Source organism: Schistocerca nitens, chromosome 1 (genome assembly GCF_023898315.1).
Source record: "Schistocerca nitens isolate TAMUIC-IGC-003100 chromosome 1, iqSchNite1.1, whole genome shotgun sequence".
Classification (NCBI taxonomy): domain Eukaryota; kingdom Metazoa; phylum Arthropoda; class Insecta; order Orthoptera; family Acrididae; genus Schistocerca; species Schistocerca nitens.
This window is the reverse complement of record NC_064614.1, coordinates 1192821510-1192843651: the sequence shown is the minus strand read 5'-3', so window position 1 is coordinate 1192843651 and position 22142 is coordinate 1192821510. Positions and strand designations below refer to the sequence as shown.

General features: G+C 49.9%; 1 protein-coding gene across 1 annotated transcript in view; it reads left to right on the top strand.

Annotated features, from left to right (window-relative positions):
- Nucleotides 1–22142, top strand: part of LOC126233427 (uncharacterized) — a 511079-nt gene that overhangs the window by 367656 nt on the left and 121281 nt on the right. Inside the window, exon 9 of the mRNA XM_049942864.1 lies at nt 15295–15573. Coding sequence (XP_049798821.1) covers nt 15295–15573 — 279 coding nt within the window. The remainder of the gene's footprint in view (nt 1–15294; nt 15574–22142) is intronic.

Here is a 22142-nt window from a genome sequence, read left to right as displayed (position 1 = left end):
AGCTGAGAAGAAACCATGGGTAACAGAAGAAATACTTCAGTTGATTGATGAAAGGAGGAAGTACAAACATGTTCCGGGAAAATCAGGAATACAGAAATACAAGTCGCTGAGGAATGAAATAAATAGGAAGTGCAGGGAAGCTAAAACGAAATGGCTGCAGGAAAATTGTGAAGACATCGAAAAAGATATGATTGTCGGAAGGACAGACTCAGCATACAGGAAAGTCAGAACAACCTTTGGTGACATTAAAAGCAACGGTGGTAACATTAAGAGTGCAACGGGAATTCCACTGTTAAATGCAGAGGAGAGAGCAGATAGGTGGAAAGAATACATTGAAAGCCTCTATGAGGGTGAAGATTTGTCTGATGTGATAGAAGAAGAAACAGGAGTCGATTTAGAAGAGATAGGGGACCCAGTATTAGAATCGGAATTTAAAAGAGCTTTGGAGGACTTACGGTCAAATAAGGCAGAAGGGATAGATAACATTCCATCAGAATTTCTAAAATCATTGGGGGAAGTGGCAACAAAACGACTATTCACGTTGGTGTGTAAAATATATGAGTCTGGCGATATACCATCTGACTTTCGGAAAAGCATCATCCACACAATTCCGAAGACGGCAAGAGCTGACAAGTGCGAGAATTATCGCACAAGCAGCTTAACAGGTCATGCATCGAAGCTGCTTACAAGAATAATATACAGAAGAATGGAAAAGAAAAGTGAGAATGCGCTAGGTGACGATCAGTTTGGCTTTAGGAAAAGTAAAGGGACGAGAGAGGCAATTCTGACGTTACGGCTAATAATGGAAGCAAGGCTAAAGAAAAATCAAGACACTTTCATAGGATTTGTCGACCTGGAAAAAGCGTTCGACAATATCAAATGGTGCAAGCTGTTCGAGATTCTGAAAAAAGTAGGCGTAAGCTATAGGGAGAGATGGGTCATATACAATATGTACAACAACCAAGAGGGAATAATAAGAGTGGACGATCAAGAACGAAGTGCTCGTATTAAGAAGGGTGTAAGACAAGGCTGTAGCCTTTCGCGCCTACTCTTCAATCTGTACATCGAGGAAGCAATGATGGAAATAAAAGAAAGGTTCAGGAGTGGAATTAAAATACAAGGTGAAAGGATATCAATGATACGATTCGATGATGACATTGCTATCCTGAGTGAAAGTGAAGAAGAATTAAATGATCTGCTGAACGGAATGAACAGTCTAATGAGTACACAGTATGGTTTGAGAGTAAATCGGAGAAAGACGAAGGTAATGAGAAGTAGTAGAAATGAGAACAGCGAGAAACTTAACATCAGGATTGATGGTCACGAAGTCAATGAAGTTAAGGGATTCTGCTACCTAGGCAGTAAAATAACCAATGACGGACGGAGCAAGGAGGACATCAAAAGCAGACTCGCTATGGCAAAAAAGGCATTTCTGGCTAAGAGAAGTCTACTAATATCAAATACCGGCCTTAATTTGAGGAAGAAATTTCTGAGGATGTACGTCTGGAGTACAGCATTGTATGGTAGTGAAACATGGACTGTGGGAAAACCAGAACAGAAGAGGATCGAAGCATTTGAGATGTGGTGCTATAGACGAATGTTGAAAATTAGGTGGACTGATAAGGTAAGGAATGAGGAGGTTCTACGCAGAATCGGAGAGGAAAGGAATATGTGGAAAACACTGATAAGGAGAAGGGACAGGATGATAGGACATCTGCTAAGACATGAGGGAATGACTTCCATGGTACTAGAGGGAGCTGTAGAGGGCAAAAACTGTAGAGGAAGACAGAGATTGGAATACGTCAAGCAAATTATTGAGGACGTAGGTCGCAAGTGCTACTCTGAAATGAAGAGGTTAGCACAGGAAAGGAATTCGTGGCGGGCCGCATCAAACCAGTCAGTAGACTGATGACCAAAAAAAAAAAAAGTAATATGAGTACCAGGATCGGCTGAAATCGATCCAGGGGCTTAGGAGGACAAGGACGGAATGCCGCAGGATTCCACGATTTCATGTCACATAAGTCGGCGTACGTAACAACTGATATTTTTCTTCTGTGGCTAAGGAACCATTTTGCACCGAGGGAGTCTGAGAGAACAGTCGTGCTTATTTTGGATGGACATAGCTCTCATTGCAGCAGCGTGGATACATTAGAGTTCGCAGAAGAAAAAAACATAATTTTGCTGTGTCTACCCAGCCACACCACACACTATCTGCAGCAGCTAGACAGATCATTTTTTAAAGCTCTGAAATCCTATTATTACAATGCTTGCAATTCGTACATTAAAATGAATCCAAACAGAAAAATTTCCAGACTAGTGTTCGGAGGACTGCTTACAAAGGCATGGGTACAAGCATCTACGACAGAGAATGCAATATCGGGGTTCAGAAGCACAGGAATCATCCCGTTTAATCCTGATGTCATCCCCGAATACGCGTTTTTAAGATCAGCTTCATATCAACATCAGGAAAACAACGAACGACATGAAAACAGACCTACTTCACCTCGACCAAGTTGTTCGCACTGGCAGGAGATACCTAATCACTCGGAAGAAGCAACTGCAGACGTAGATAACGATCAGGGACTTGAACACATGCAAGCTTCACCACAATTGGACTGTTCGCAGCGGGTGGAAAATCCACAGGAAAACATGCAGTCTTCATCAGAAGCAACAGATATGACCTCGACAGTGGCAACAGAAGAGTCTCAAATAACCCCTGGCAAACTCTTGGACCACCGAGCGAGGTGGCGCAGTGGTCAGCACACGGGACTCGCATTCGGGAGGACGACGGTTCAATCCCGCGTCCGGCCATCCTGATTTATGTTTTCCGTGATTTCCCTAAATCGCTCCAGGCAAATGTCGGGATGGTTCCTTTGAAAGGGCACAGCCGACTTCCTTCCGTGTCCTTCCCTAATCCGATGAGACCGATGACCTCGCTGTTTGGCCTCTTCCCCCAAACAACCCAACCCAGCCCAAAGTCTTGGACCATATTTCGCCGATACCATCCTAGATAAAGTTGTATCTGCAAGGAAGAAGTCCAGAGCTATAACTGAGGTTTTGACTTCTCCAGAAAACATCGACAACCTGCGAAACAGAAAACGACTAAATAAGTCAGTGAAAAGGAGAGCAAATGCTAAAAAGAGGATCAAAGGAGAAACCGTAACCAAAGGAAAAATAATAAGCAAAGAGACTACCAAAGGAATTATGCAAAAGAAGCAACCTAAGAAACGAAAAGCGTCTACCACTGACACCAAATCCAACTCGTCGCTGGATATCCAATTGCAAGACGATGATGACGACGCGGATGATGAAGAATGTTGTTGTATAGGGTGCGGTGAACAGTACAGTTGCACTAAAAAGGATGTGGATTGGATCAAATGTATTAGCTGCCAACTTTGGCTGCATGAAGACTGTTCAAAATATGAATATATGTATGACATATGTGGCAAAAAGCAGGGAAAATAAGTTCACCATTTCACCCAAAGGGCATTCACCATTTCACCAATGTATAAAGTATTGTTTTTTTTTAACTTTTGTAGTGCCTTAAAGAGGATGTGGTACTGTTAATGTGTTACTTATGTATTTTGTGAAAGGAGAGTGTTTTTATTTTGTTTTCTTGTCTTGTACGAGGCCCAAATTTTTTGTTCACCATATCACCCTGATTTATCCTAGACAACGTGAAGCATTAAAATCACCATATTATCTTTTTTCTATTTTTTATTAATCCAGTATCTAAGCTTTTTAGACTGACAGATTATTGTAGCTTTGTGAGACAGTGGATAGCGATTCATGATTTTATCAGGGTCTTAATATGACTTGCATCTCTGGCAAAAATGCGAATTTCCTTTTATTTCTGACATTGCCGGTTTCTGTCTGCATGGGTCATCGTCAGATAGTATTTTCCATGGGCGTCACTTTGTGAATAAAATGTTGATTACATGTATTGTAAAAGCATTTAATTAAAATTTTGATGAGTGGTAGCATGATTATATAAACAACTTTCTGGGGAGGGCAACCACAGCTCACAGACATTATGAACAACTCAATGAGCATTCAAATTATCATTAATATAATAGCAATAAAAAAGTCGAGAGTGATGAGGTGTTTTCAAAAGCCGCATAGCTGTATGAAGGTGCTTTATTCGCAACTACCGGCTTTACGTCAGTATAGACGCACCGTCAGGTTTATAATGGCTGTATTTTCGTTATGTAGGTGGACAATTACATAGTACCAGCATTCGGAAAATTATCCACGTTAGGTGTAAAATCACAATGGTGAGTTGTCATAATGAAATTGAGTACACCCAAAGGATGCTGGTCAAAATGTACGAAACATGACTTCTGAATGAGGCAGGTTGCCTCCCCGTTTGCTTACACAACATCGGCCTGTTAGCAGTGCTGCGGAAGTACGCACATCACACCGGATTTTAGGATTTATTTGCACTGGTTTTATGCCCTGAGGTGACAAAAGTTACGAGATAGCGATATGCACTTATACAGATGGCGGTAGTATCGCGTGCACAAGGTACAAAAGGGCAGTGCTTAAACAGAGTACTCTATCGCATCCGTCTCCCCTCCCCCACGCGGATCCTGTACGACCTTATTCCGTTCCCCCACCTCCTCCTTTTCCTCTAACTTATACGGATCCTGTACACCTCCCGTAAACTCGATCCTCCTCACCTGCTGGTCTCTCCCATCCTCTCCCGCCCCCGTCTGCTGCCGCGCCTGTATTTCCACATCCCACCTGCTCTCCATCTCTCCACTCTCCACACTCTCTCCCAAGGTGGCTTCCGCCAGCTCCCCCTCCCTGATGATGCCCTCCTCCCCTCCATCTACCCCTTCTACCAACTTTGATCCTCCCTCCCTCTTCCTGTGTTTATTCCTGTGGGCACAGTCTCTCCCTTCTCTCCCCCTTCCCCCTCCTCCATTTCTCCCCACTCCTCCCCCGGGCTTCCCCTACCCCCATACCTCCATTCCTCCTACCATCTCCTCTGCCATTGGAAGCTTTGCTCTCCCGTCTCCCTCTCCCACCCACTTCTTCCCCTCTTGGCAGGTCCCAGGACTCGCACACGTTACGTGGACATTCGCGCGCCAGAGATCATCGCCTAGTGTTTGTGTGTGGCGTCGTGTTCGTGCTCAAGTGTTGCAGTGTTTATTCCTTTGTGCTCCAACGTTCGTGTGTGCCATCTATCATCTCTGTGCATGTCCACGTGCCTGAACATTCTTATCTTGGACTCTGCGCCCATGAACGGCTCCGTGTGTATTAATTTTGTATGTCTACGTTTGTACATCAACCTACGGTCGCAGGTTCTAATCCTGCCTTGGGCATGGATGTGTGATGTCCTTAGGTTTAAGTAATTCTAAGTTCTAGGGGACTGTTGACCTCAGCAGTTAAGTCCCATAGTGCTCAGAGCCATTTGAACCATTAGAGAGCAGTGGCGTTCACGTAAAGTTGTCAGTGCTAACAGACAAGTAACGTTGCGTGAAATAACCGCAGAAATCAGTGATGGAAGTATGACGAACTTATCCGCTAGGGCAGTGCGGCGAAATTTGACGTAAATGGACTATGGCAGCAGACGATCTACGCGAGGGCGTTTGCTAACGGCACAACATTGCCTGCAGCGTCTCTCCTGGGCTCGTGACCATATCGGTTGGACCCAGACGACTGGAAAATCGTGGACTTGTCAGATAAGTAGCGATTTCAGTTGGTAAGAGCTGATGGTAGGGTGGAGTGTGGCGCAGCCCCCGCGAAGCCATGGACTCAGGTGGTCAATAAGGAACTGTTCAAGCTGGTGGTGGCTCCATAACTGTGTGGGCTTTCATATTAAATTGACTGGGTCCTATGGTCCAACTGAATCGATCATTGACCATTTGTAGCCTTCATGGACTTCGTGTTCCCAAACAACCGTGCAATTGGTAAGAATTACAATGCGCCATTTCACTGGGCTACAATTGTTCGCAATTGGTTTGAAAACAATTTTCGACAGTTCGAGCGAATGATTTGGCCACACAGATCGCCCATCATGAATCCCAAGGTGTATTTATGGTACTTAATCGAGAGGTCAGTTTGTGGACAAAACAGTGCACCTTCGTAATTATGGGCTACCATGGAAGCAGCACAGCTCAATATTTCTTCAGGGAGCTTCCACTGACTTGTCGAGTCCACGCCACATTGAATTGCTGAACTACACCGGGCGAAAGGAATTCCGCAACGATACTAGGAGTTATCGCACGGCTGTTGTCACCTCTACCTCTGGCGTCCACCGGGTCCTATAATACACTCCTGGAAATGGAAAAAAGAACACATTGACACCGGTGTGTCAGACCCACCATACTTGCTCCGGACACTGCGAGAGGGCTGTACAAGCAATCATCACACGCACGGCACAGCGGACACACCAGGAACCGCGGTGTTGGCCGTCGAATGGCACTAGCTGCGCAGCATTTGTGCACCGCCGCCGTCAGTGTCAGCCAGTTTGCCGTGGCATACGGAGCTCCATCGCAGTCTTTAACACTGGTAGCATGCCGCGACAGCGTGGACGTGAACCGTATGTGCAGTTGACGGACTTTGAGCGAGGGCGTATAGTGGGCATGCGGGAGGCCGGGTGGACGTACCGCCGAATTGCTCAACACGTGGGGCGTGAGGTCTCCACAGTACATCGATGTTGTCGCCAGTGGTCGGCGGAAGGTGCACGTGCCCGTCGACCTGGGACCGGACCGCAGCGACGCACGGATGCACGCCAAGACCGTAGGATCCTACGCAGTGCCGTAGGGGACCGCACCGCCACTTCCCAGCAAATTAGGGACACTGTTGCTCCTGGGGTATCGGCGAGGACCATTCGCAACCGTCTCCATGAAGCTGGGCTACGGTCCCGCACACCGTTAGGCCGTCTTCCGCTCACGCCCCAACATCGTGCAGCCCGCCTCCAGTGGTGTCGCGACAGGCGTGAATGGAGGGACGAATGGAGACGTGTCGTCTTCAGCGATGAGAGTCGCTTCTGCCTTGGTGCCAATGATGGTCGTATGCGTGTTTGGCGCCGTGCAGGTGAGCGCCACAATCAGGACTGCATACGACCGAGGCACACAGGGCCAACACCCGGCATCATGGTGTGGGGAGCGATCTCCTACACTGGCCGTACACCACTGGTGATCGTCGAGGGGACACTGAATAGTGCACGGTACATCCAAACCCTCATCGAACCCATCGTTCTACCATTCCTAGACCGGCAAGGGAACTTGCTGTTCCAACAGGACAATGCACGTCCGCATGTATCCCGTGCCACCCAACGTGCTCTAGAAGGTGTAAGTCAACTACCCTGGCCAGCAAGATCTCCGGATCAGTCCCCCATTGAGCATGTTTGGGACTGGATGAAGCGTCGTCTCACGCGGTCTGCACGTCCAGCACGAACGCTGGTCCAACTGAGGCGCCAGGTGGAAATGGCATGGCAAGCCGTTCCACAGGACTACATCCAGCATCACTACGATCGTCTCCATGGGAGAATAGCAGCCTGCATTGCTGCGAAAGGTGGATATACACTGTACTAGTGCCGACATTGTGCATGCTCTGTTGCCTGTGTCTATGTGCCTGTGGTTCTGTCAGTGTGATCATGTGATGTATCTGACGCCAGGAATGTGTCAATAAAGTTTCCCCTTCCTGGGACAATGAATTCACGGTGTTCTTATTTCAATTTCCAGGAGTGTATATCCTGCAGGATGTTTTCCGGCCTGGCTCACTCTGCAGCCATGCTATGTACATTTTGACAAGCACTTTTTAGATGTACTAAGTTTTATTACGACTAGGCAGAAGTGTGGTTTTACTCTTGTCGTGGATAATTTCCTGGATGCTGGAACTCTGTAATTGTCCATCTATATTATGAAAATATAACCATCATAAACCTGAAGACGCGGAAGACCGGAAGTTTAGAATAAAGCAGCTTCATACAGCTAGCTATGCGTCTTCAGTAAACACCACATCATTCCGCACTTTTTAATTGTTATAATTTTTATGATCATGTGAATGGTTATTGTGTGTTGAGACTTTTTTATGTTAGTGTAATGAACACGTTGTATCTTGTTGTAACTTATCATAATGCAGCTACCAAAATATATCCGCGTCCTTTGTTTATAAGAGCGATCTGATGTTGGTCGTAGTGATCGAAATCTCTCACACCAACTGCGACATGGTCGCGTATACAAACAGTTATCCGATACTGTCAAATGTTTTTTATTTCACTTTGATTACAATATAAATTCTTTAGACGATGACCGGTTTCAGTCCGTAATGACCATCCTAAAAAAAAATGGTTCAAATGGCTCTGAGCACAATGGGACTCAACATCTGAGGTCATCAGTCCCCTAGAACTTAGAACTACTTAAACCTAACTAACCTAAGGACATCACACACATCCATGCCCGAGGCAGGATTCGAATCTGCGACCGTAGCGGTCACGCGTTTCCAGACTTAAGCGCCTATAGCCGCACGGCCACACCGGCTGGCTGACCATCCTCAGATCTATAATATACAAATATATACACCTAGTGAGCAGTGTGTCTTTCAACATAAAACAGCAATACGTATCACAATATACTATCATACAACCAGGGAGATGTACAGAAAATGCGGTGAAACGTACCTTTTTTACACCATGACCTAAAGTGATAAGACCATAATGGCATCTTCAAAACATATAAATATAATCAGCATAGCATCGTCATATAGATCTAAAATAAGGTGTAGAATAGGCCGCATCACCCACACAGTCATTATTGCAACTGGCTACTGAAGTACAGTAGCTACCAGGAATCTGTTTGCCTACATCATCCCTAGATGTCACTACTGTCAGCTTAGATGTAGTCATCATTTACGCAAAAAACATAATCTGATAGAAACACATTATGTAAAATACATGTGGCAGACTTTTAAATTTTTTTTTCTTTATTGTGATTTTAACACCTTATACAAAGGCGGGCTGGCAGCGGCACAATACGCCGCTCTTCAGCCTCGAGTTGGACAACAAGTAGTACATAAAGGTGGCACAGAGTAGACAGTAAAAACGGTGGGCAAAAAATGTAGACACTAAAAATCGAAAAAACATGGAGCCGTTCACGCTGGTCGAGAAACATCACTAACACTGGGCGACACGAAGCACAGAACATGGATGATGGTGATGGCACATGAACGGTGGTGGCATGACGGCGAACAACACTACACACAAACGAAGGCACACACACGAAACACTGACGGCGATGATCTCCGGCGCGCGAATGTTCACTGAGCGTGTATGAGTCCGGGGACCTGCCAAGAGAGGAGGTGGAGGAGGAGGAAGGGGAAGGGGAATGGGAGAGGGGAGAGCAGAGATGCCATGGGCAAAGGAGAGAGGGGGAGGGAGGAAGGGGGAGGGGAAGCCTAGGGGAGAGGGGAGGAGGGAGGGGGGAAAGGAAAGAGAAGGGAAGGGAGGGAGGGAGGGTGCCTAAAGGATAGGACACAGGAGGTGGGGGGAGGATCAAAGTTGATAGGAGGGGTAGATGCAGGGAAGCAGGACATCATCAGGGAGGGGGAGCTGGCGGAAGCCACCTTGGGAGAGGGTAAGGAGGGTTGAGAGATGGAGACCGGGTAGGACGTGGGAATACAGGTGCGGCAGTGGGCGGGGGTGGGAGAGGATCGGGGAGACGAGCGGGTGAGGAGGATCGAGTTTACGGGAGGTGTACAGGATCCGTATCCTTTCAAGGAAAAGGAGGAGGTGGGGGAAGGGGATGAGATCATACAGGATCTGTGTAGGGGAGGGGAGACGGATGCGATAGGCGAGGCGGAGAGCAAGGCATTCAAGGATTTGGAGGGATTTATAAAAGGTAGGGGAGGCGGAGATCCAAGCCGGATGGGCATAACAAAGGATTGGGCGGATGAGGGATTTATAGGTGTGGAGGATGGTGGAGGGGTCCAGACCCCACGTACGGCTGGAGAGGAGCTTGAGGAGACTGAGGCGGGAGTGTGCCTTGGCTTGGATTGTCCGGAGGTGGGGAGTCCAGGAGAGGCGACGGTCGAGGGTGACGCCAAGGTGCTTAAGGGTGGGAGTGAGGGCGATAGGACGGCCATAGATGGTGATGTAGAAATCAAGGAGGCGGAAGGAAGGAGTGGTTTTGCCTACAATGATCGCCTGGGTTTTGGAAGGATTGACCTTGAGCAACCACTGGTTGCACCAAGCGGTGAACCAGTCAAGATGGGATTGGAGAAGGTGTTGGGAGCACTGCAGGGTGGGGGCAAGGGCAAGGAAGGCGGTGTCACCGGCAAACTGGAGAAGGTGGACGGGGGGTGATGGCGGCGGCATGTCCGCCGTGTACAAAAGGTACAGAAGGGGGAGAGGACGGAGCCTTGGGGCACACTGGCAGAGGGGAAAAAGGTGTAGGAATCGGTGTTATGGATGGTGACATAGGAAGGACGGCGGGAGAGAAAGGAGCCGATCAGACGGACGTAGTTAATGGGAAGGGCGAAGGTTTGGAGCTTGAAGAGGAGACCGGAATGCCATACGCGGTCATATGCACGTTCGAGGTCCAGGGAGAGGAAGATTGCGGAGCGACGGGAATTAAGCTGTTCGGAAAGGAGATGAGTGAGGTGAAGGAGAAGGTCGTCGGAAGAGAAGGACGGCCGAAAGCCACACTGGGTAATGGGAAGGAGGTGGTGCTGGCGGAGATGCTGGTGGATGCGTCGGGTGAGGATAGATTCCAGGAACTTGCTGAAGACCGAGGTAAGGCTGATGGGACGGTAGGAGGAGACGGCGGACGGCGGTTTGCCAGGTTTAAGGAACATGAGGATACGGGAGGTTTTCCACAGGTCGGGGTAGTAACTGGTGGACAGGACTACATTGTAGAGCCTGGCCAGGGTGGAGAGGAAAGAGACAGGAGCTTCACGAAGGTGACGGTAGGTGACACGATCGTGACCAGGAGCGGTGTTGCGTTTCGTGTGGAGTGTATCAATGAGATCCTGTGTAGTGATAGTGGCATTGAGTTCCGTGTGTGTAATGTTGTCCAAGTACTGGAAACCAGGAGCGAGGGGAGGGACAGAGGTGTTAGTTCGATCGCGGATATCTGGGAAGAGGGAGTAATCGAACTGGGGATCATCGGGGATGGAAAATACATCGGAGAGGTAGGAGGCAAAGTGGTTGGCCTTACTAAGGGTGTCAGGGAAGGGGTGATCATCATGGAGAAGAGGATAGTAGGGGGAGGGTTTAGTTCCGGTAAGGCGACGGAAGGCTGACCAGAACTTGGACGAGTTGATTGGTAGGGTAGCATTTAAACGGGTGCATGTCTGTCGCCAGCCTGGCGTTTCTTAGCAGCGAGCAAACTGCGAATGTGTCGTTGGAGTTGCCGGTGGTGTTGTAGTGTGTCCGGGTCATGCGTGTGGAGGAAGGCACAGTAGAGACGGCGGGATTCACAGAGGAGGAGGACGGCCTGTGGGGGTAAGGTAGGACGGTGGGGGTGGATGGCGACAGTAGGGACATGGGCCTCCACGGCCTCAGACAAGGTCTGCTGGAGAAAGGAGGCAGCATGGGTGACATCATCGGGGTGGTGGTAGGTGAAAGGGTGGCTATCGACCTGGGTGGAGAGGGTATCCCGGTAGGCATTCCAGTCGGCACGGAAATAGTCATGGACATACTAAGGGGGAGGGTCAGTACGAGGGTCGGGGCGAGGGCGACGACCGTCTGAAACGGTGAGGAGGACTGGGAGATGGTCGCTACCAATAGGCTCCAGGACATCCACCGTTATGCGGCCAAGGAGGTTGGGGGAGGAGAGGATAACATCAGGAGTTGGATTCGGGACGGGTGTGCTGGGGGATGGGGATGAGGTTGCCTTGAAGGGAGGAGAGGAACCGATGCCACCGCCGTAACTGGGCGGCGGAACGACTATGGATGTTGAGGTCGGTGGCGATCACGTAGGAGGAGAAGGTACGGTCAATGTGGGAGAGGAAGTCGTAGGGAATAGGGGTGTTAGGGCGGACATAGATGGTGGCGCAGGTAACGGTAAGGCTGGGGAAGAAGAGACTAAGGATCAGGTGTTCGGTGGGGTCGGGAAGGAGAGGTTGGAGCCGAACGGGGATCTGGCGGTGGTGACCAATGGCAACTCCGCCACGCGCAATTGGGAGGGGGTTATCGGAGCGGTGGAGGAGATAGGGTGAGGTGTGGATGGAGTGGTGGGGTTGGAGGAAGGTTTCATTGAGGAGGAAGGCATCCACGCAGTGGGTGGCAAGGCTGTGCAGGAAGAGGTTCTTGTTGGCGGAGAGGGAGCAGACATTGTTGAAAAGGATACGTTGCTGTCGCGCCATGACAGGAATTTAGACGAGGGTGTCAAGACGGGAGAAGGTGAAATGGGCCTGGTTGTTGGAGTAGGTGGCATACATCTTGAGGCGGAAGATGGAATGGGCGGCAAGGGAGATCTGCTGGAGGGTGTGGGGGCGCTGAAAGGGATGAACATGTTGAAGGACGATGGTGATGAACCTGATGATGTCCTCAGCAGTGGGGGTGGGACGAAGGGAATTGCCAGGAGGGGTGGGGGCGTCCAGGGGACAGACAGGGACGGTGAGTTCAGGAGCGGTCGGAGGGGGTCAGGCTTTACACTTTTGGGAGTAGGTGGGATGGGGGAGATTGCAGGTATTGCAGGAAGGAGGGGATTGGAGGTTAGGGCACTGCCTGAGGAAGTGCGCTTGCCTACAATGCGGGCAGGTGGGGGCCTCGCGGCACTCAGCTGTGGGGTGCACGTTATAGCGCAGACACCTCTGGCAGTGCAGGGATTGAGGAGGGGAACGGGAGGGGTCAACCTTATAACGCTGGTTAAAAAGGAGGGCACCCTCCTTCAGGAGACGGCCTATGGAGGGGGCGTGCTCAGAAAAAACCCGCATAAGGCAGGTGGGGCCGGCAGCGTTATGGATCCGGCGAACCGCACGCACCTCCAGATGGGGATGGGCCTGAAGCTCCGCCAATACCTCCTCCTCCGTGATCACTGGACTGAGCCGAGTGATCATGGCGGTGAGGGTCGGCGGGCGACACGGAGGTTGGGGTTGGCATGAGGGAGGTGGCGAGGGAGCAGGGGTGAGAGAAGCATGAGGGCCAAAGCGGGTGACAGGGATGCGGGAAAGGAGGTCTGTGTGGAGGGTAGGGCTGGGGGAGGAGATGAGTAACGAATCACGGCAAGGAGTGAGGAGGGAGATAGGGGCACCAGGACAATTCTGGCGAAGGAAGAGGGTGAGGTTCCGGGCTTCAAGGAGGGATCCGGACGGGAGAGGAGGTAGCAGTAGTAGGAGGGGGTAGAGGAGGAGGAGGAGGGGGCAGGGACGGGCGGGGAGACATCCATGGCATCAGGGGTGGGGGAAGGGGGACGAGGCGGAGCCTTTTTGGGAGCAGACAAGGCAGGGGTGCCACTGGGGCGCTTGACGGCGGCGGAGGAGGTGTGGGGGATGGGAACAACTGGAATGTGGCGGGGAGTGGCAGGTCCCGGGGCTGGAGTCGGCGCCGGAGATGGTGACGGTGACGGTGAAGGCGAAGGCGACGGCGACGATGACGGTGGCGGTGGCGGCGGAGATGGCGAAGGCGACGGGGAGAGCTGGGCGTGGACAGTGGCCCGACGGGCCACCACCCTAGCCGGAGCTGCAGTGACAGGCTGGGGGAGTGGGGGGAAAGGATCAGAACGAGAGGAGCGGGAGGAAGAAGCGGGAGAGGGGGCGACAAAGAGCGAGGGCGAAGGGAGAGTGAGAAGAGGTGGGATGGAAGGAGGGGGGTAGGACTGGGCACACCACGTTATAGTGGTGGAGGCGGCGGAAGGGGAAGTGTAAACGATGGCGGTGGTGGTAGTGGTGGCGGTGGTGGTGGGGGCGGACATGATGACAGGGAGAAACAATAACGCACAGAAGGAAAAGGGAAGGACACAAACCGGGGACAGACGAAGACAAAGACGGAGGAAGACGAGGACGGCCGAAGACGAGGGTCGGACGGCGACGACGGCGGCGGCGACCAGGCGGCGGCGGCGGCGGCGGCGAGCACCGGCTGGCGGCGACGGCGGCGGCGGCGGCGGCGGCGAGCACCGGCTGGCGACGGCGGCGGCGAGCACCGGCTGGCGACGGCGGCGGCGGCGAACAGACGGACGAACGGATGGACGGACAGCGAGCAGGCAGGCGGACGGACGGACGAACGAGCGAACGAACAGCTACAGCAGTAAGCGGCGGGCAGACGGGCAGCCAGACAGACAGACAGACAGACGGACGGACACAATCGTCGAAGACGGAGATTGCAACCTGAGAGTAGCCCAGGCTTTGCAAGCTGACGCCTTCGAATGAGGGGATCCAACCCTCTGATCAACTTTTAAAATTGATAACTATCCTAGAAACTAAATTTGATACATTAAAAGACGAATACAGTTACCCTTATAAAATTATTAAAAGGAAATATATGAATAGAATAGGAGCTATCCTTTTTATGGTGAATTTATGGTCAACAATTAATATACGTATTACATTGCCTGTAGCAACCTATAAATTGGCTATCAAAGATAAAATGTCTATATGACAGCTGAAGGACATATCAATGATCAGCGCCCTCTGTTGGGTCGGCCGCCAGGATGTTATTTAGGCGTGCACCGATCTTAAGAACTTAACCACTAGAGGGCTTTACATACAACGTGATACATCTCTCACAGGAAACTTTTAAACAACATATTAACAGTGAATAAATAAAATTATATAGTCTGGTTATACATTCAATGAGTAGGTAGGACATAATCAGTTACAGGATCAGTGTGATTAATGTATGAAAGTAAGGCAAATGCCTTCTGTTCTCGACATAAATCATCAAGTAAGGCTAAGTATAAATACGCGAGGCATTTTCGAAATTTGTAACTGAAGTAAGTGAAGAAATCTGCGATCAGCGACGTTCAGATTGTACGACTAATTTGCGGTTATGATTTTGTCATAAAATGTGGTTGTGCTTGAAATAAAAGGATGTAATACGTCAGTGACTGACGTCTTTTGACAGAACGTCTTTTTTCCAAGTTCTCTAACAATAATTTTCGCATGTCAAAAGTGTCTAGATACATTGCTGCATCGCTAAAAGCGGGACTCAACAAATTCAGCGGCACAAGTTGCTGACCTGTCTGTATGTGTCAACCCTGCTTGCTAGTGTAAGCCTAAGAGAATTTGTGTGAGTGCTTCCGAGCGTCGGCGTCGATAGCGGAGCAGAGCGAGTGAAGTATGTGGAGAGCGAGCGGGTGAGCAGAGTGTATTTCTGTCGCCATTGGCGGCGCTTGCTGTCGGCAGGAGGGCAGCGGGTCGGACCTGGAGCCGGAACCGCCGTTCCTGCCGACGGCGGGGGCGGAGGCGGAGCCGGAGCCGGAGGGGGCGGACGGCGGCCGTACCGACGAGGAGGCGGGCGCGGCGGTGCCGGGGGCGGCGCCGGTGTCGGGCTGCGAGGACCTGGCCGCGGGGGCGGCGGCGGTCGGGGGGGTGCGCCGCCTGGGCGCCGCAGACCTCAACGAGGCCGGCAGGGACTTCCGCCTCCGCTACTGCCACTGGGACCACGAGGGCCGCGCCTGGACGGTCAGTACCACTACACTGCTAGCATTGGCAACGAGAGGAAGCGACGAAATACGAGGGGCGTTCCGGAAGTGACGGCGACACATTTTTTCTTTCTCGGTCAGTTTCGGTTAAACAGATGCGGATTTTTTTCTGAGACATGTGGAATATTCCCGCTTCACTTCGTATAGTTTCATGAAGTTACGATATGTGGCGGCTCTATACCCAGACTGGCGTCTGTAACCAGATACGTTCCAAGGAGAGAGCTGTCATTGAGTTTTTGGCGATAAACCAGAGCATCGCAGATATTCATAGGCGCTTGCTGAATGTCTACGGAGACCTGGCAGTGAACAAAAGCATGGTGAGTCGTTGGGCGAGGCGTCCGTCATCATAGCAACTGTTCTTCCTCATCCATCCTACAGACAGGATTTCGCACCTTCCCTCCGTTTGGGCCATTAGATGATGCACTCTATAGCAAGCAGTACGTATATGACGGGGAAGTTATTCAACCAGCAAGACGTTGGCTCTCATCTTGACCAGTAGAATGGTACCATGCGGGCATACAGGCACACCCAGTACTGTGGTGTAAGGCTGTCGCATTGAACAGAGACTATGTTGAGAAACAAGGTTTTGTATCCAAAAGAGTGGGGAATAACAATGTGTGTATTGGAATCCTGAATGAAATCAACCCGCTTTGAAAACACAATGCTGCATTTCTTTCTACACTCCCCTTGTATTACTTATGTGTGTGTATACTGCATAGGAAGGAGAATACGAGGTGTATTTGTGGAACACAGGGTGCGAAATTTTGCCCAAAGACGTACCACTTCTCACAGTTACAACAACAGGTCTTATCTGGCTAGACATCTTGTCGAACTGAGCTTAGATGATGGACACGGCTAGCTCATTCTACCCTCCTTCAACTCTACACCAGCATCGATCGATCAGAGTGGCTGACAAGCGCTGACGTGTCAGTCTCTCGGCAACGCATCGCCTTCCGTTTTTAGTTGGGGAGAGATCTGGAGAACGTGTTGACCAATGCAACAGTTGTACTCGCTCTGTTCAAAAATGGTTCTGAGCACTATGGGACTTAACTTCTAAGGTCATCAGTCCCCTAGAACTTAGAACTACTTAAACCTAACTAACCTAGGGACATCACACACATCCATGCCGGAGGCAGGATTCGAACCTGCGACCGTAGCGGCCGCGCGGTTCCAGACTGTAGCGCCTTTAACCGCTTGGCCACCCCGGCCGGCATACTCGCTCTGTATCAGTACAGGTCACGACACCACAGGCTACATGAGGTCTTACGTTGTATTGTTGAAATCAATTATTCAAAATGACAGTCACAATCCCATTATTTATTTTGCCGGCAACCGGTTTCAACCCACGATGGGGTCATCTTCATGGCAAATTACACCATTTGGTCGCTCGCTGGCGTCGTCACCCTGCCTGTGCACGGTTGGCAGTTACCAAATAGTGTAAATTGCCCTGAAGATGACCCCATCGCGGGTTGAAACCGGTTGGCGGCAAAATAAATAATGCGATTGTGACTGTCATTTTGAATAATTGATTATAAGTAAATTAATCTCTTTTTATCTCCATACAGCTATGTTGTCTAAAAATTTAAGTCTTTTTGAAACATAATGGCAAGCACACACACCCCGAAGACCAGGCGCAGCCATCGGTCTCAACAAAAAAATGGTTCAAATGGCTCTGAGCACTATGGGACTCAACATCTTAGGTCATAAGTCCCCTAGAACTTAGAACTAATTAAACCTAACTAACCTAAGGACATCACACACACCCATGCCCGAGGCAGGATTCGAACCTGCGACCGTAGCAGTCCCGCGGTTCCGGACTGCAGCGCCAGAACCGCTAGACCACCGCGGCCGGCTGTCGGTCTCAACACTTCAGAAATATAACGTCTGCTGTCCGGATTACCAGCTTTGTGAACTAGAGGTGATTGTATTGTGTACCCAAGGGCATCCCAGAAGATACTGGGTCAGTATGACGATAACGAATGCAATGTGGAAACATTCACTCTTCTTAGAGGCACCACACACAGATACCTCCATGGTCTACACAGAATCAGGATTCGTCTGAAAATACGACCTGGTGTCACACTTCTGTCCAGTGTTAATGTTGTGCACGGCACTCTCTCTTCTGCCATGTCAACGGAAGCCACAATAATGGCTGCCATGCTGAAAGTCCGAGGTGTTCCAAACTTCGTCATACTGTCCGTTTTGATACGTGTATTACTACCAACAAGACAAAGAGAAAGAGATTCACAGACTGAGCAAGTCAATAGCTCGGTGGTCCACCGCTGGCCCTCATCCAAGCTGTCATTCGGCTGATTGTCCCCTCCTGAGGAATACCGTACCAAATTCTGTCCAGTTGGTGCGTTAAACTGACAAATCCCGAGACGATTAAGGGGCCCTGCTCATAGTGCAGCAACTGTTCTCAGTTGGAGAAAGATTCGGTGACCTTTCTGGTGAAAGTAGGATTTGATAATGTGCAGGTTGGCGTTATCTTCCTGAAATGTGAGCCCAGGATGGCTTGCCATGAAGGACAACAAAACGGGATGTGGAACATCGTCGACATGTCGCTGTGCAGTAAGAGTGCAGCGGATAACAACCAAAGGGATCCTGCTGTGGAAAGAAGTGGCACTCCTGCTTGTCAGGCCATATGGTAGGGCATCTCCACACATTTCACTGGTCATCAGGGCTCAGTTCAAAGCGGGACTCATCATCATAAACACATTTCTACCTCAATCAATGAGATTCCAGGTCGAAGACCTGTCTGAAAACTCACCAGATAGCAGTGAGATACAAATCTCTCTGTCGTCTGCCAAGTGACCCAAAAACCAGGTGCCATTTCACTTAGGAGGACACCTTTGGTTATCATCCGCGGCATCCTTACAGCACAGCGGTACCTAGACGGTATTCTATGTCCCATTTTGAATAAAATCTCAGTTTTCAAGCAGCGTCAGTTCGAATAATATTCTCGAGCTTTAGATGGCTATCTCTGCCATTGTTATCAGAACTACTGACTGCCGGAGCTGGTTTTTTTTTCTTTATTGTTATTTCACTCCCCAAAATGGGGTGGGCTGGCAGTGGCACAATACGCCGCTCTTCAGCTAAGAGAGTTAAAAAAAAATAGTCAAATGAAAAAAGAACACATAACATAGAATGGTATGAAGTGATGATTAAACAAGAACAAAAATGGATGAGTGTAAATGGTAGATTTAAAAACAACATAGACGTGAGCCACACACACATGCAGAAAATGAACACTGTGAGTCGATATGAAAACAAAGAATACCCCACAGTGGGAACACAAATGAATGATGCTGGCGACACTGTTGGTGCTGGTGGAATGTAGCACTACACACGACACTGAAGAAACACTGACACCACAATGAAAACGTTAAAAATCACTGCACCAAAGGGACCTACCACTGGGTGGAGGGAGGAGGGAGGAGGGGGAAGAGATGGTAGGGGGAAACCAGGATGGTGTAGGAGGGGGCAGTGGAGGGGAGAAGGAAAGGAGCTGGAAGCCTAAGGGGGGGGGAGGGAAGGAGAAAGAAGGTGTTCAGCAGAGAAAAAGGAGGAAGGATGGAAGGGGGAGAGAGAGAGGAGGGATTACGCCTGATACAAGGGGTAGATGGAAGGCACAAGGACATCATCTGGGAAGAGGAGTTGGCAGAAGCCATCTTGGGCGAGAGTATGGAGTGTGTGGAGATGGAGACCAGGCGGGACACTGTGTGACAGGCGTGGCAGGGGGCTAGGATGGGAGAAGATGGGGGAAACCAAAGGATGGTGGGGATCCAGTTTGCGGGAGACATATAGGATCTGTATTCGTTCAGGGAACAGGAGGGCACGAGGGAAAGGAATCAGATCATAAAGAATCCATGTGGGGGATGGGAGATGGATGCGATAAGTGAGGCGGAGTGCATGGCGCTCAGGGATTTGGAGGGATTTGTAGTAGGTGGGGGGGGGGGGGGGTGGAAATCCAAGTGGGGTGGGCATAACATAGGATGGGGCGGATGAGGGACTTACAGGTGTGTAGGATAGTGGAAGGGTCTAATCCACATGTTCGACCAGAGAGGAGTTTGAGGAGAAGGAGACAGTTACGTGCCTTGGCTTGGACTGTGAGGAGATGGGGGGTCCAGGAAAGGCGGCGGTCGAGGGTGATGCCAAGGTACTTGAGGGTGGGAGTGAGGGCAATGGGGCGGCCTTAGATGGTGAAGTAGAAATCTAGGAGGCGGAAGGAGGGGGTGGTGCAGCCTACGATGATTGCCCCCGCAGCTGGCATGTTTTTCCGCTTATATAACCACGGTTACGGCCGCTGGTACCAATCAGAGAGGGTTGAAACGACGCGGCGCAGAAAGTAAGTTTTCAGCTCATAGCAACTCCGGCCCGCTGCGGGACCGAGTGACGTCATGGCGCGAGGGGCCGGAGCCACGTTTCAGGCTGCGGCTCCCGCCTCCCTACAAGCGTTAAGCATCCGTCGTTGCTTCCTTTTGACACCCAAAGCCCGCACCCATGCCCTACACAGTGTGTACTACTGGTATCTGTCAAAACTGTTGCTGGGCATTCTAATCTCAGCCGCCTCTTTTATTCCAACGGAATCCCAGTATGTCGACGCATGAGCGTCCGTTTTTCAGGTGTTGGTCGGCTATGGCAGAACTTGTCAAGCTCCAAAAGAAGGCGCACGGAGAACTACAACTCAAACCATCTACATAACCGTCGATCCGTCGATGGTATATACATGAGCGAGGTTACATTGACTTCCACCTGTGTCTTCTGGGTGCTTTTCTTTTTTTGCCAGACACTATATTTTCAGTGGTTCTTTATAGGTTGGTCGGACCTTTCCTGTTAGGCGATATACATATATATATATATATAGTTAAAGCTCACCGGCCATTAGACCATCTTCTTGTGTGGGGATGCACAAACAGTGCCCGAACTCTTACGGGAATCGGCGGTAAAGCCGCGAGTAATGAGTATAATCGGCAGGGGCACTATGAATATAGTGCGGGACAATAAGTTGCGAATGTGGGTCTCACGGGAGGCGAGCCAGAGATAAGTCCCTGCAGTCGACCCACTGTGTCTTCGGTGGCTCAGAAGGATAGAGCGTCTGCCATGTAAGCAGGTGATCCCGCGTTCGAGTCCCGCTCGGGGTACACATCTTCAACTGTCCCCGTTCACTTTCATCAACGCCTGTATTCAGATAAGGGTAGTCATTTCATTGTAATTTGATTATATAGACCTCCTCGTGGATTTCAGCTTCCTCAAAATGGTTGCTTTCCGTGTGTGGCGTAACCGGGCCAAAGTGTTTAAAAGGTCTGTAGGAAAGATAAATGAAGACAGAAACGCTGTCGTTGGTACAGAGAAACGCTTATGCAATCATATAGAGAATAGTGGCCTATCCTGACAATATGGCTTGACCAAATTTTTCTGGAGACATCGGAATGCACCATTTTGTTGAATTAGAGGACTTGCCATAATTAGCTGTATCATGTTTCCTTGATCTTTCGCACTTTTAGGTAGCGTACTATGGAAGGATACCAAGACTAAGTTCCTGCGATACATTTGTTCAACTGTACTCCTGTATCAGACTAAGTGGCTCACTTCTCAATAGCCGGCCGAAGTGGCCGTGCGGTTAAAGGCGCTGCAGTCTGGAACCGCAAGACCGCTACGGTCGCAGGTTCGAATCCTACCTCGGGCATGGATGTTTGTGATGTCCTTAGGTTAGCTAGGTTTAACTAGTTCTAAGTTCTAGGGGACTAATGACCTCAGCAGTTGAGTCCCATAGTGCTCAGAGCCATTTGCACCATTTTTCACTTCTTAATATTTGACTGAACTCAGAAGAAATGTGTGTTGAGTCCTTCCGTCAAGCCGTCATGATGCCTATTCCCATGAGGTCTTCCGCGACGGACTCCTTTGATAAAACGTTCTTGATAAACTAGCAGTGTCAAATTTGGTAAAAATCAAAAAGAAATGTTCAAATGTGTGTGAATTCCAAAGGGACCAAACTGCTGAGATCATTAGTCCCTAGGCTTCCACACTACTTAAACTAACTTACACTAACTTATGCTAAGAACAACACACACACACCCATGCCTGAGGGAGGACTCGAACCTCCGCCGGGAGGGGCCGCGCAATCTATGACATGGCGCCTCCAACCGCGCGGCCACTCCGCTCGGCTTGGATAAAATCCCGATCGTTCGATGATTATCTCCACCATCCTCGTCAGGGGCTATGTCTGACATATCCCCTGACAACGATGATGGATGTAGTCATCGAAAGTTCGGGTTTTATCCAAATTTGACGCACCAAGTTTACCGTGAGCTTTTTATCTATCACTATGTATATTTCCTCTGACTTTCCTTCGTCAAACTGTGTGAATGCCGGGATGCTTTTTCTGATAAAATCACGGACCATTCCTCATTGCAGCCTCTTACATTTGAGCTGGCGCTCAACCTCTAATGTCCTCATTTTCTATGAGATATTGAACTCTGAACTTCCTACCTACTTTCTTTATTGTGTTTGCACAGTGCGTGATTATTTTACGCCCTATTGTCGCGC